The sequence below is a fragment of the Chelon labrosus genome (assembly GCF_963514085.1).
Source record: "Chelon labrosus genome assembly, chromosome: 12".
Lineage (NCBI taxonomy): Eukaryota > Metazoa > Chordata > Actinopteri > Mugiliformes > Mugilidae > Chelon > Chelon labrosus.
Genome location: NC_140345.1, coordinates 24277778 through 24289937, shown reverse-complemented (window position 1 = coordinate 24289937; position 12160 = coordinate 24277778). Strand labels below are relative to the sequence as shown.

Genomic DNA, 12160 nt, shown 5'->3' with positions numbered 1-12160 from the left:
AAATATTTTTTCAATGATACGCGCCATCGACCAGTCGATGATCGACGCACTGGGCACGCCTGCAATGACGTCACCACGTCCACGTGTTCGACGTGACCACGTGACCGACGTGACCACGTGACATGGAGATCAAAGCCCGTAGTTCTAAATGTGACGTCATGGTCAGCCGATCAGATCAAAGGCAGACAATTCTTCTGTTTATATAGAATAAGATGACTGAGAACCTTTACAGACAATAAGTCTTTGTTTCACAGTGGCGAAATTTGCAGCGTTGCAGCGACATATAGAATTAAGGACAGTGCACTCACTTTCTGACAGTTTTACCAGGAAATACCACGTAGAAAGCGGACAGTATTGTACCATACCAAAGAAGATTTTAAAAATGGCATTTTCAACATTTCTGGACTCAACGAATGCTCTAGATGAGTTTAAAAGAAACGATACTCTGATTGGTATGACAGACAGATACATCATTGAAAAGTTCATTGGCGAAGGGTCTTACGGAAAAGTTGCCAGGTGTAAAAAAGTGGGCAACGAAGAGGCTGTTGCAGTTAAAATTGTTAGAAGAAAACATAAAATGGAAGGCAGACACGAGGCTATTGTGTCAGCAAAACTGAGACAGCTTGACAGGGACCAGAAAAACCTGGTCAAATTTTATGAGTATTTTGAATTTAGGAACCACGTTTGTCTAACTTTTGAAATGCTGGACATAAGCCTTTTTGACTTTATGCAAGAAAGGGGTTTTATTCCACTGGAAGTTGCTGAGATCAGAGTAATTGCTAAACAGATGCTAGTGGCTCTGGAAGCAGTGAAAAATGTCGGTCTGATACACAGTGATATAAAGCCAGACAACATAATGCTCGTCAACCGTCAGCTACAGCCCTTAAAGGTAAAATTGATTGATTTTGGTTTGGCCATGAAGACATCCACAATGGCGTGTGGACCTATTCAGGCCCTTGGTTACAGGGCCCCTGAAGTCATGCTGGGACTCCGATTAGATGAAGCAGTGGACATGTGGTCTCTCGGCAGTGTTTTGGCCTTCTTGTACATCGGCATGCATTTTTGTCCAACGCATTGTGAATACCAGGCCATGAGGACCTTAACCCAGATGTTGGGTCAGCCCGAAGATGATATGCTGAATTCAGGAAAACGTACAAAAAACTTTTTTACTTTACCCAACTCCCCTGGCTCTGACTGGAGGCTGAATACTCCAGCCGAATACAACAGAGCAACAAGATTACAAGCAAAGCGGAGAAAACCCTTTTACAGCGCTTTCTCCAGTCTTGATGACCTGACAAAGAGACGTGTAGTGATTGACAAAGATGAGGATATACAGGAGTTTTTAAGTCTCCTCAAGAAAATGCTGCACATGAATCCAAAAAAACGAATCACCCCCAGTACAGCTCTAAACCACCCTTTCATAACCAATAACTCTAGTGACAGATATTTTACAACCTCAACAAAGGCAACTGTGACAAACTGCCAGGGGAAGAAGACCTCCGTTCCAAAAAATTTAACATATACCAAAGAAGAAGAAGAGAGATTGGAGATTGTATCCGTTACTAGCTCTGACTTTTCAGATTCAGTGGAAGGACAAACTGAGACCACTGAGAATCAAATACAAGCAAGTGGTGCAACCACCAGTTGTTCAGGTTATGCAGAAGACATAACTGCTGAAGCTGTCATTGAAAAGAGACAACCACCTAAAAGAGGCATAGATGGCACCATGGAAGTTGACGTGTGTGAAAACCCCCCAACCACAAACAAATCCCATTTTGTTGAAGTGAAAACTAAGAAGAAGTTTATAAAGAGAATTTCCAAATTCTTTTCCAGGCTGTTTAAGTGCTTCATATGCTGTTAGATGGAAACAAAAAGAGACGGAAACAGACGGAAAGGAAAAACCAAACATGGTTACACGAAACAAAACTCTAAACCATGACAAGTCGCGTGTTGTGGGTTTACCCCGGGTACTCCGGTTTCTTCCCAGAAAAAAAACAAAATAAACCTCAAACAAAGAAAAATAAATAAATACGTAAGTAAAATCGGGCGGCACAGTGGCGAGGTGGTTAGCACTGATGCCTCACATTTTTGTCCAACGCATTGTGAATACCAGGCCATGAGGACCTTTACCCAGATGTTGGGTCAGCCTGAAGACGATATGCTGAATTCAGGAAAACGTACAAAAAACTTTTTTACTTTACCCAACTCCCCTGGCTCTGACTGGAGGCTGAATACTCCAGCCGAATACAACAGAGCAACAAGATTACAAGCAAAGCGGAGAAAACCCTTTTACAGCGCTTTCTCCAGTCTTGATGACCTGACAAAGAGACGTGTAGTGATTGACAAAGATGAGGATATACAGGAGTTTTTAAGTCTCCTCAAGAAAATGCTGCACATGAATCCAAAAAAACGAATCACCCCCAGTACAGCTCTAAACCACCCTTTCATAACCAATAACTCTAGTGACAGATATTTTACAACCTCAACAAAGGCAACTGTGACAAACTGCCAGGTGAAGAAGACTACAGTTCCAAAAAATTTAACATATACCAAAGAAGAAGAGGAGAGATTGGAGATTGTATCTGTTACTAGCTCTGACTTTTCAGATTCAGTGGAAGGACAAACTGAGACCACTGAGAATCAAATACAAGCAAGTGGTGCAACCACCAGTTGTTCAGGTTATGCAGAAGACATAACTGCTGAAGCTGTCATTGAAAAGAGACAACCACCTAAAAGAGACATAGATGGCACCATGGAAGTTGACGTGTGTGAAAACCCCCCAACCACAAACAAATCCCATTTTGTTGAAGTTAAAACTAAGAAGAAGTTTATAAAGAGAATTTCCAAATTCTTTTCCAGGATGTTTAAGTGCTTCATATGCTGTTAGATGGAAACAAAAAGAGACGGAAACAGACGGAAAGGAAAAACCAAACATGGTTACACGAAACAAAACTCTAAACCATGACAAGTCGCGTGTTGTGGGTTTACCCCGGGTACTCCGGTTTCTTCCCAGAAAAAAAAACAAAAAAAACCCCAAACAAATAATAATAATAATAATACATTTTATTTAAAAGCGCTTTTCAAGATACTCAAAGACACTTTACATAAAAAGGACATCAAATTAGCAAAACAATGTGAAATATAACATCAAAAACACAAACAAAGAAAAAGAAATAAATACGTAAGTAAAATCGGGCGGCACAGTGGCGAGGTGGTTAGCACTGATGCCTCACAGCAAGAAGGTCCCGGGTTCGAATCCATGGGCCGACTGGGCCTTTCTGTGTGGAGTTTGCATGTTCTCCCTGTGTCTGCGTGGGTTCTCTCCTGGTACACCGGCTTCCTCCCACCGTTCAAAGACATGCTCATACCACTTCCTACACATATGTAATTCACTCACACCCCTTAACTCCTCATTCCCTCACTGACCAAAGACTTTTACACCATCACCACTGCACTATTGGACTACTCTGCACATGCTCACTTTATATAATCTGTTTGCACAGTACTATGTACCGAATATTGCACTAGTTTAGTAACTTAGATAGCTACTACTTATTGTTTATTTTTGCACTGTAAATTGCTCACGTTATCTGTTTTTGTATCGCCTAATTCATCATCTCCCCATCCCCTCTATTGTAAATTATGTTATGCTATAGTTCCTGTTTATAGTCTACTCACATTTAATGAACAAATCCATCTGTATAATATGTTCATAGTATCTAATTCAATCATTATGTATATCCTGCTCATTAACCTGTATATATGGTCTCACCTGTACATAGGTTCTGATCTGTAAATATTGTCCATATGCTGTAAAAACAACCTGTACCATACTTATGCCTATTGCACTTCTGGTTAGATGCTAAACTGCATTTCGTTGCTCTACCTGTACATATGTAATGACAATAAAATTGAATCTAATCTAATCTAATCTAATCTAATTTGGTTCATTTGTGATTCTAAATTGGCCGTAGGTGTGAGTGTGAGTGTGAATGACCCTTAACAGCAATAAGCGGTTACAGAAGATGAATGAATACATAAAATCTTGAAATTCTGTAAAATCCTGAGTGGTGTCTCAAAACTTTCATGTTGAGGTTATACTGTATACAGTTAGGCTCAAATAATATTTCACACAAAAAAATTTAAACATTGACTTTAATAAAAATGTATTCAGTTAATTAAAAGCCAAAACTTAGTTGTTAATTAGTTATAGAATTTATAATGATTTTTTTCTAATGGTGACATAAGGATTGTGAGGTATATGCCAGGTACAGCCTCATTTTAAGCTTGGTTACACTGACAGCGTCAGTGTGACACAGTATCTGTGCAGGGGTATCCCTAGTATATATATTTATTTTTATTAAGAATTGTGCAAAACAATACAATTCGATACAGCAACAAAGACTACCGCCAGAGGGTTACATACATAAAGGCATTTTTAACAGATTATAAAAAGACATTGTCGAGAGCACATAGATTCAAGGTCTTGATAGCTTTTATGTTATTAGATTTTTCAATAGTTTTAATATACTGTTTGACTTCGTTCTTAAATGTAAGAAAAAAAAGGTTTTTGATTTGTGTATCGACATTTATGAATATGCCATTTGGCTAAAAGGATAATAAAATTAATGATGTAATATTGTCTAAATTTGGTAAATGGAAAGTCAGTGAAGCCAAACAGTAGATTTTCAAAACAAAGGGAAAAATCTGGGTCAATAGAAAGGGAAATCAAATTACAGACATCTACCCAGAAACGGGTGGAAAAAGGGCAAGACCAAAACGAATGAAAGACATCTTCAGGGCATCCCATACAAAAAGAGCAACTTATATCGGTGACATTTTTAAAACCTAGTACTACTACTAGTCTCACCCGTACAACTGTATAAAGATGGACGGCGGAAGTGAAGACAAAGCAAGTAGAGCTCCCCCTGGTGTCTGGCTGCGGTATGGGTCATAAGATCCACCCCCTCCATGTTAGCGGATGGGACAAACTAAAACACTAAAATAAAATACACGTCAAATAATTTATTTATTTTTTATCCATGTTGATTTCTGTCATTTTAGGTAGTTAATACAATGCTGATGCATGTTCAAGTGTCACTTTTTTTGGACAAGTTTCGTTTTAGTTGGTTATTTGACGCTTTAGAAACAGGATGTGACATAATGGTGACCACCAGTTACCATGCCAACCGCTAGAGTTCTTCACATCACCATAACATTTATATCATGTCCAAAAAATACGTTAATCAAATAGTGAAACTAAATTTAGATATTTAGTGGAGCTGAGTGGTCCTTGATAAGCTTTGTATATCTGATGGTTGCTATTAGTAATTAGTTGCTATTAGTAATGAATTGCTACTAGTAATAGCAACCATCGAATTGCAAGTCATTCTCCATTTTCTCAAGACAAGTCTGAAGTCATCAAATTAACAACTCAAAGTCATGTGTGGTTTACTTAGCCAGATGTTTTTAACCCATTAAATTACATTGAATTAAATTACACCAAACAAGAAAAAGAAAAATCAGCAGGTCGATTGTAAGTGGATGTATAGTTGTTCCTATTAAAGATACTAGCCTACTGTAAACAGAGCACATATTTATGATTTTGACTCTGAAATAAACTGGAAAACCTCCTGCCTAGCTCCTGTGCCCAAGATTTAGTTTCTGGCCCTTACATCCCATGAGATGAAGGTGCTGGAGAGGTTGGTGTTGCCCCACATTAGGCCGCAGGTGAGATCGTCTCTAGACCTGCTACGCTGTCATCCATCTTCAATACCATCCAGAGTTTGTTGCTGGGTGAGAAGCGTTCCATCGGCTCGTTCACCGTGCACACCATCTCGTCACAGTCCTTTGGCTTGAAGATGCGAGGCTGACCCCCGGCGCCCAAGATATGAGAGCATTTCCTCAGGACAATCTTTGCTGTATAAGGAAAAGCCTTTCTCTGGATTTTTTCCCACAGAGCTCATGGATTTACGGGAGGTGTAAATATAGTTTCAGTGTTAACAGCGTCATTGGAGGTTTTCGTGAGGGAAAAAGCCCTCCAAAACAACAACAATCCCCAAACAAAGGCACACATCACATATGTGGTCATTGTAGCAGTAATAATGTACGTACGATTGCTGCTCAGCAGACAATCTATGGCACCGTACACTTATAAAAGTGCTGAGTATCGTATTTAGAGTGTACAACAGGGTTTACACTAATATTCACAATCAGTTCAACTGAAATGAACATTTGAGTTTGAATGAAGAGCCCATACAAAAGAACAGGTTATTATTGGCAGCAGATTAATTCAAAACCTCGTCCTGGTGCTGATGTTGTGATGCTCCATACTTTCTGTCTGCATTAGCATCATATAGAAAAATGACTTTGATACCAGTGTATTAAAAAAATGATTTCTTTAGAAGCTATTTTTGCATGTTTAGCTCAAGGACAGTAATTGTAATGAGAACAGAATAGAATAATTAAAAATGCCTCTTTTTCTCACTGCATTTGATGATGGCTGATATCATTAAATAGTGGAAAATGGTGGTAGCCCAGAGCCTGCATTAACCAAGCATATGACAGAATCACTGGTCACAAAATGCAACGTGAACTAAAGCACGTCCCGATGCATATGATCAAACTCAGATTACCGCTTGCTGTGGAATATTTTTTTTTTATGTACAAACACTACTTATTTGTTCCGCGGACAAGTGAGATCCTAAGTTCCACACCGGCTGATGAAGTCGTGGTCCCATCTGTGTTGTCCTTTTTTCTCTACAGTTCAATAAGGCAGTACGACGCTGCACTCAGTCCACTTCTTCACACACTTGCAAAACTCTGCGGTTGAAGTCCTCTGGCTGGTCAGCGTATACGTAGTGTCCGGCTCCACGGATTGACTGCAGGAAGGATCAAGAAGCAGAGGTGAAGCAGGCGATTAGGTCAAAGGTCAAATCTAGGCAGCTTTGTCACGTATAGAGTTTGGAAAGGAATTTGCTCTCTGCATTTAAGGTCATCCATTGGAGCATACTTGGAGCAGTAGAAGGTGCTCGGGGTGCGGATGGAGGACTCTAAAAATATATGCTTCCCCAAACACCACTTCACGGCCTTCCCTAGACTTCAAATCAGAACCGTAATTTCATTCTTTATAGAATTCCCATTCGCTGCAATTACAGCTATCACAAAAGATTTGCTCTTTTGAGTATTAAAATACACAGGGCTTCATTTTAGGAATACTAGTAGGCAAAATAAATTCAAGGTCCACATTCTTGCCTATAACTGCACGTGTCAGTCTTCTTCATCTGAAAACCCCCTCGTGTCCAATAACTTGTTGTCACGTTACCAACTTAACCTCAGCAAACTCCATGACAGCTGAGCAGAGTGTATTTGTTGGTGATGCTGATGATGTTGGTGTAGGAAGTCCACTAACTTACTATGATCTCCACATGAGACTGCGTTCTCATCTCTTTGATGGTGCTGCCTGTGTTGCTGTCTATGCTGGAGCGGGATCCGTAGACGATGGTGATGGGGATGTCGGGCTGCAGCCGGTCCATCCTCTGCAGCATCGGCCTCTTGGCCCATCCGCAGGGACCGGTCATAGTCTTAAAGGCCGTTTCTCCACTGTGACAGTACAACACACAATTAGTGGGGATAGGATGGGAAGTGTTGATGACAAGGCATGACATACGTAGAAAAACTCAAATGACTGCAGCAAAAGTAATGAATAAACTAAAGATCAGTGATATCAGTCATAAAAACACAGGCTGAAACAACAGATTCCCTGGGTTTATACTTGGGGAGTTGGGGTTTTATATGGAACATCTGTGGGTCTGTTAGTAATGAACCTTGAATTTATTTAATTTTGCCTACTACTGTTCCCAAAGTGAAGCATGGTAACTCATGAACAAGTATCTGGCTGTTACCAGACCCCAGTCATGTGAGTTTCAGGTGGGCGACACTCACAGATGTTCCAATTAAAACCTCAACCCCCCACCAGTCCTGCAGAACTGAAGAAGCAACTTGGATGAGAGGTGACGTCTCTTCAAGAAACCCAACAATTGCCCTTGTTTCAGCTTGTTTTCTGCATATGCCCTGACTTGGATGAACAAATCACAGACATACTTCCACTCTACAGGGAAACAGAAACTGAGAGAAGCTGTGTCAGACAGACCTGGGGGATTGCACGTTGAGGTGGTAGATGTATTCTGACACAGTGTTGTCACTGAACATGGAGGAGAACTTCTTCTTGAAGTCAGGTCTCAGGGTCTGGACCAGAGTGGGACCTGCAAAGAGTCAGCATGCAGCCATTAAGAGACAAAGCTGCTTTATTACGTTTTGCATGATTACTAACAGCGGGCAGCATTGGAGGACACGCAAGAACGTATCTTCAATGCTCCAGTCTTACCCAGTGGTCCCACCAGTCGCAGGCCAGCCAGGGGGTTGAAGGGCCTGAACATGGCGCCAAGAGCTTTGATCCACACTGGGATGGGGCGATCAGCTTCTGCCGTGTCCAGACACTCAGGGAAACCCCAGGGCTCTACCAGGATGATATGCTTCACTCTGTATGACAGACACAATGCAAAAACGTATACTTCAATACGCTTAATGTGCTCAGTGAGCAGTGGTGTGACCAACAGCTCAACCCAAGTTACCCTTTATAAACATCGTTTGAATTGTAGAACTGTGTACATAACCAGCTCAGTGTGTAAACTGCTCAGGTTGACATTTACTATCGATGCAACTCATATCGATTATATCTTAATTTTGATGTTACAACTAACTAATTTGCTTTACATATTATTTTTTTTAAATAATTGTAAAATATTAGCCCACATCAACAAGATCTGTACCACATGACAACAGATCCGTAAGAAGAATCCCACAAACTGCACCCACCTGCCTGGATATCTAATAGCATATGATACAGACAGGTATCCTCCCAGGTTGTGACCAAGCATGATCATGGACTCCAGACCCATTTTGTCCCTCCACTGTTCTATAGACTCCACAAACTGATCCTCTGCTCCCTGGGCGTCCGTGGAGAACAGGGGTCTGGTGCTCTGGCCAAAACCCAGCAGGTCCAGAGCGAAGAGGGGCCGACACTGGGAGAGCGCTTCCAGATTCTGAGCCCAAAGGCCGACGCCGCCTCCGAACCCGTGGAGCAGAACCATAGGGGTTTTGTCTTTAACACTGTCGCGGCAAAAGGTCAGGGTCCACAGCACGTTGCCGTTGGAGATGGGGACGAACTGTTTGGTAAAGGCAGCGTTGACACCTGGAAAGAAGACAAAAATCCAGCTAATTGGAAGACAAGGACATTAGAAAACACATTCTCCTTCATCCTCCTTTTGCTTTAATGACAACTAGTTGCATAGACTCGATAAGTCAGTTCAAACCTGATAACCCTTTTTAATCCACCTTGATCTGGTTGTGTTGCAAAGAACTTCTTGTGATGTTAAGAATGCCTCTCACTCTTCGAGGGCTACATAAATATTCAGGTGACTGTGGAGGAAATGTTTCCATCATCACAAATAAATAATGTAGTCTCAGACTTTTTGACCCCACAGCTGCAGACACTTGATTTACAGAAAGACCTACAAATCTAAAATGTGGATGCTGCATATTCATTCTTCAACACTGCCCCAAAATCGATCAATCACAACATTTTAAACATGGCCACGCGAGATTTGCATCACCAATTCAGTATCTCAACAAACATGAAGTATCACCATCATCGGTTCGTTTTTTGCTCCTACCCTACCCATCCTGACCTCAGCGATGAACCACAAAAATCTAATCAGTGTATCCTTGAGACCAGGTGAATATATAACCAATTTGAAAGAAATCCATCAGGGCGTCCGTGACATAATGAATTCACAGCCTGAAATCCTAATGCCTCCAGCCACAGCTGCTCATGCAGAAGCATGAAAAAAGTCAAGATAAGTACTTACAAACACTGTTTTCATTCCAGTATGTTTAATGACGTCTTTGTTTGTGGTTAGACTTTGTGCTCATACTGCATTAAGTGGTATATATTTAATTAATACAATATAATGCGGATCCTTACATCGCAGCATCCTGTCCTCTGACACCTGGAGCTGGCTCTGAGAGGTGGGACACCATGATGGCAGCCAGTCGGGGATCCAACACCACCTACACACACAGGAGGAAAAAACTCAACTGTACAAATATATTTGCTGTCTCAATGCTGCATAACAATAAAGAAGGATAAAAGCATGACTGAACTTCTAGCATTTCTTATTTAGTATGCTGCACTTTACAAATTATATGGTTCGGTTGCAGGATTTTGGTTTCTACTAATTTACGCTTGCAAAACAGAAGTTCAGAATTTGGATAATCAAAATTCATTGTGCAAAAAGTGTAAGAGATATCCATCAGGCTGTGATGACACAGTGTGGTTTAGGTGACAGAACATTAGAGGCTGTGATTTTATGAGCCATCTAAATAAAACTACGCACTCCCACAAAAAAATCCCACAGAATTGTGAAAATCCCTGTGTGGCAATACACCAAAAAATATAAGTTCCTGCATGGGGAATAAATGAATAAATGTGCCGCCGTGATTCTACAGAAGCCCAGGTCTTACAAAACAAGAGGCTTGCTCAAGAGAGTGACAGCCACCACAACTTCTGCTACACGCTTCGAATGGGAGAGGTGAGACGGGCGTATTCTGCTGCAATCTGCAACCTCACCACTAGATCTCACTGCTTTCACCGGTCCTTTAACACATTGCTCCATTTTCTTCTGTCCACACACACACACACACAATCAAATAAGTTGCTTTCACATGGTTTCCCCGCCGAGTCCGTGACTAACCCTCTCATTCATTCACAATTCAAATGTGCAATGTTTGTGCAAAGCTGTGAGAGTTTATCTCTTCTGTCCATCACTACAGGACTGTGTCATGGTGTGAGCTTTTAAATCCATAACCTTGTTTGTCTTGTGTTTCCTCTTTTTATTTTGTAAGCTTATTCCTTAGCGTATGTCGTCTTGCTTCACTTTTTTGTCTTTGTCTCCCCTTCGTGTCTTCCTGTGTGTTTGTCTCTCGTTAGTTTCACCTTTGTCTCGTCAACCCCTCACCCCGTGTGTGCGTTGTCTGTGGATTTACCCCTGTGCTGTACCTCTGTTGAGCAACCCGTTTGTTTCCCAGTGTTTGTTTCCAACCCCCTAGTTCCAGGTATTAGCTTTCACTAGTTTTTTGGATTTATGTTTTGGATTTTACCTGCCTACCCTGCAGCTTAAAGTTCTTTTGTTTCCTGCTCCTGTCTACCCCTCCTGTCCTACGTCTGGGCCTCTACCTCACCATAACATAACAGACTGTTTTGTTTTGCTGGGTCATAATAATGGCTTCCGGACTTGTCAGATTCTTGCATTTCCCCTTTTTTTTGTGGCATTTCCTTCAGTGACAGATCTCATGATGTATCGACGATGAGGTGTGTGGGTGACAACGGACCAGCTTTTTACCTTAATGTGGTGTCCACGTAGCCCCACATGCTGCTGGCCAGGCTGTTTGCACCAACGACAGACAGCACTCGCTGAACAACCCTTGAGCCAGAACAAAATGAAACTATAAGGAGAGAGGGCAAGGGACACTGACCAAGGAGAGCACAGTTACAAGAGGGTGTTAGCCTACTTTATAGATAGTTAGATAGATAGATAAATAGATACTTTATTTATCCCGTGGGAAATTCTGTAGCAGTAGCTTCATCACACAGAAACAGGAGGAATTACAGTACAAGATATTAAAGATATTTAAGTTGTGTGTGTGTTTTTCCTCCAAGTGTCATGTTCTTTTTTAGTGCGGGGAACCAAATTGTCCAATCAAATCTTTTATTACATTACGATTAAAATAAAAAAGTGTCTTTAAGCGACCTTTTGCAGTAAATGGACTTAGTGTCCCAACTGCTGCGATGTTTACCTCAGCAACTTTGTTGTCACTGACAGCTCAAGAGCGTTAAAAACAACCTGCAGACGTAACCGGAACAACACGGACCTTCACGCTGTCGTCGTCATAGCAACACTCAAGAGACGCTCAATTATACTCGCAGTGCTGCGGGGATACATACGTTGACAAACAAGGGGCACGGGGTCTGTTTTACTCACCCTCTGTTTTCTGTCACCGCTTGCTCGGCCATACTGCAACAACATCCTCGTCTCGGGTC

General features: G+C 41.4%; 1 protein-coding gene across 1 annotated transcript; it reads right to left on the bottom strand.

Moving 5' to 3' along the window:
• Positions 1 to 4248: 4248 nt before the first annotated feature.
• abhd5a (abhydrolase domain containing 5, lysophosphatidic acid acyltransferase a) lies at positions 4249 to 12133 on the bottom strand (the record flags this gene model as incomplete). Its single annotated transcript, XM_084557669.1, has 8 exons — positions 4249 to 6881; positions 7416 to 7602; positions 8153 to 8264; positions 8387 to 8541; positions 8878 to 9253; positions 10046 to 10131; positions 11463 to 11543; positions 12102 to 12133. 8 exons carry the CDS (start codon positions 12131 to 12133, stop codon positions 6792 to 6794), a joined length of 1119 nt encoding a protein of 372 aa, XP_084413795.1. The 3' UTR covers positions 4249 to 6791.
• Positions 12134 to 12160: the final 27 nt, after the last annotated feature.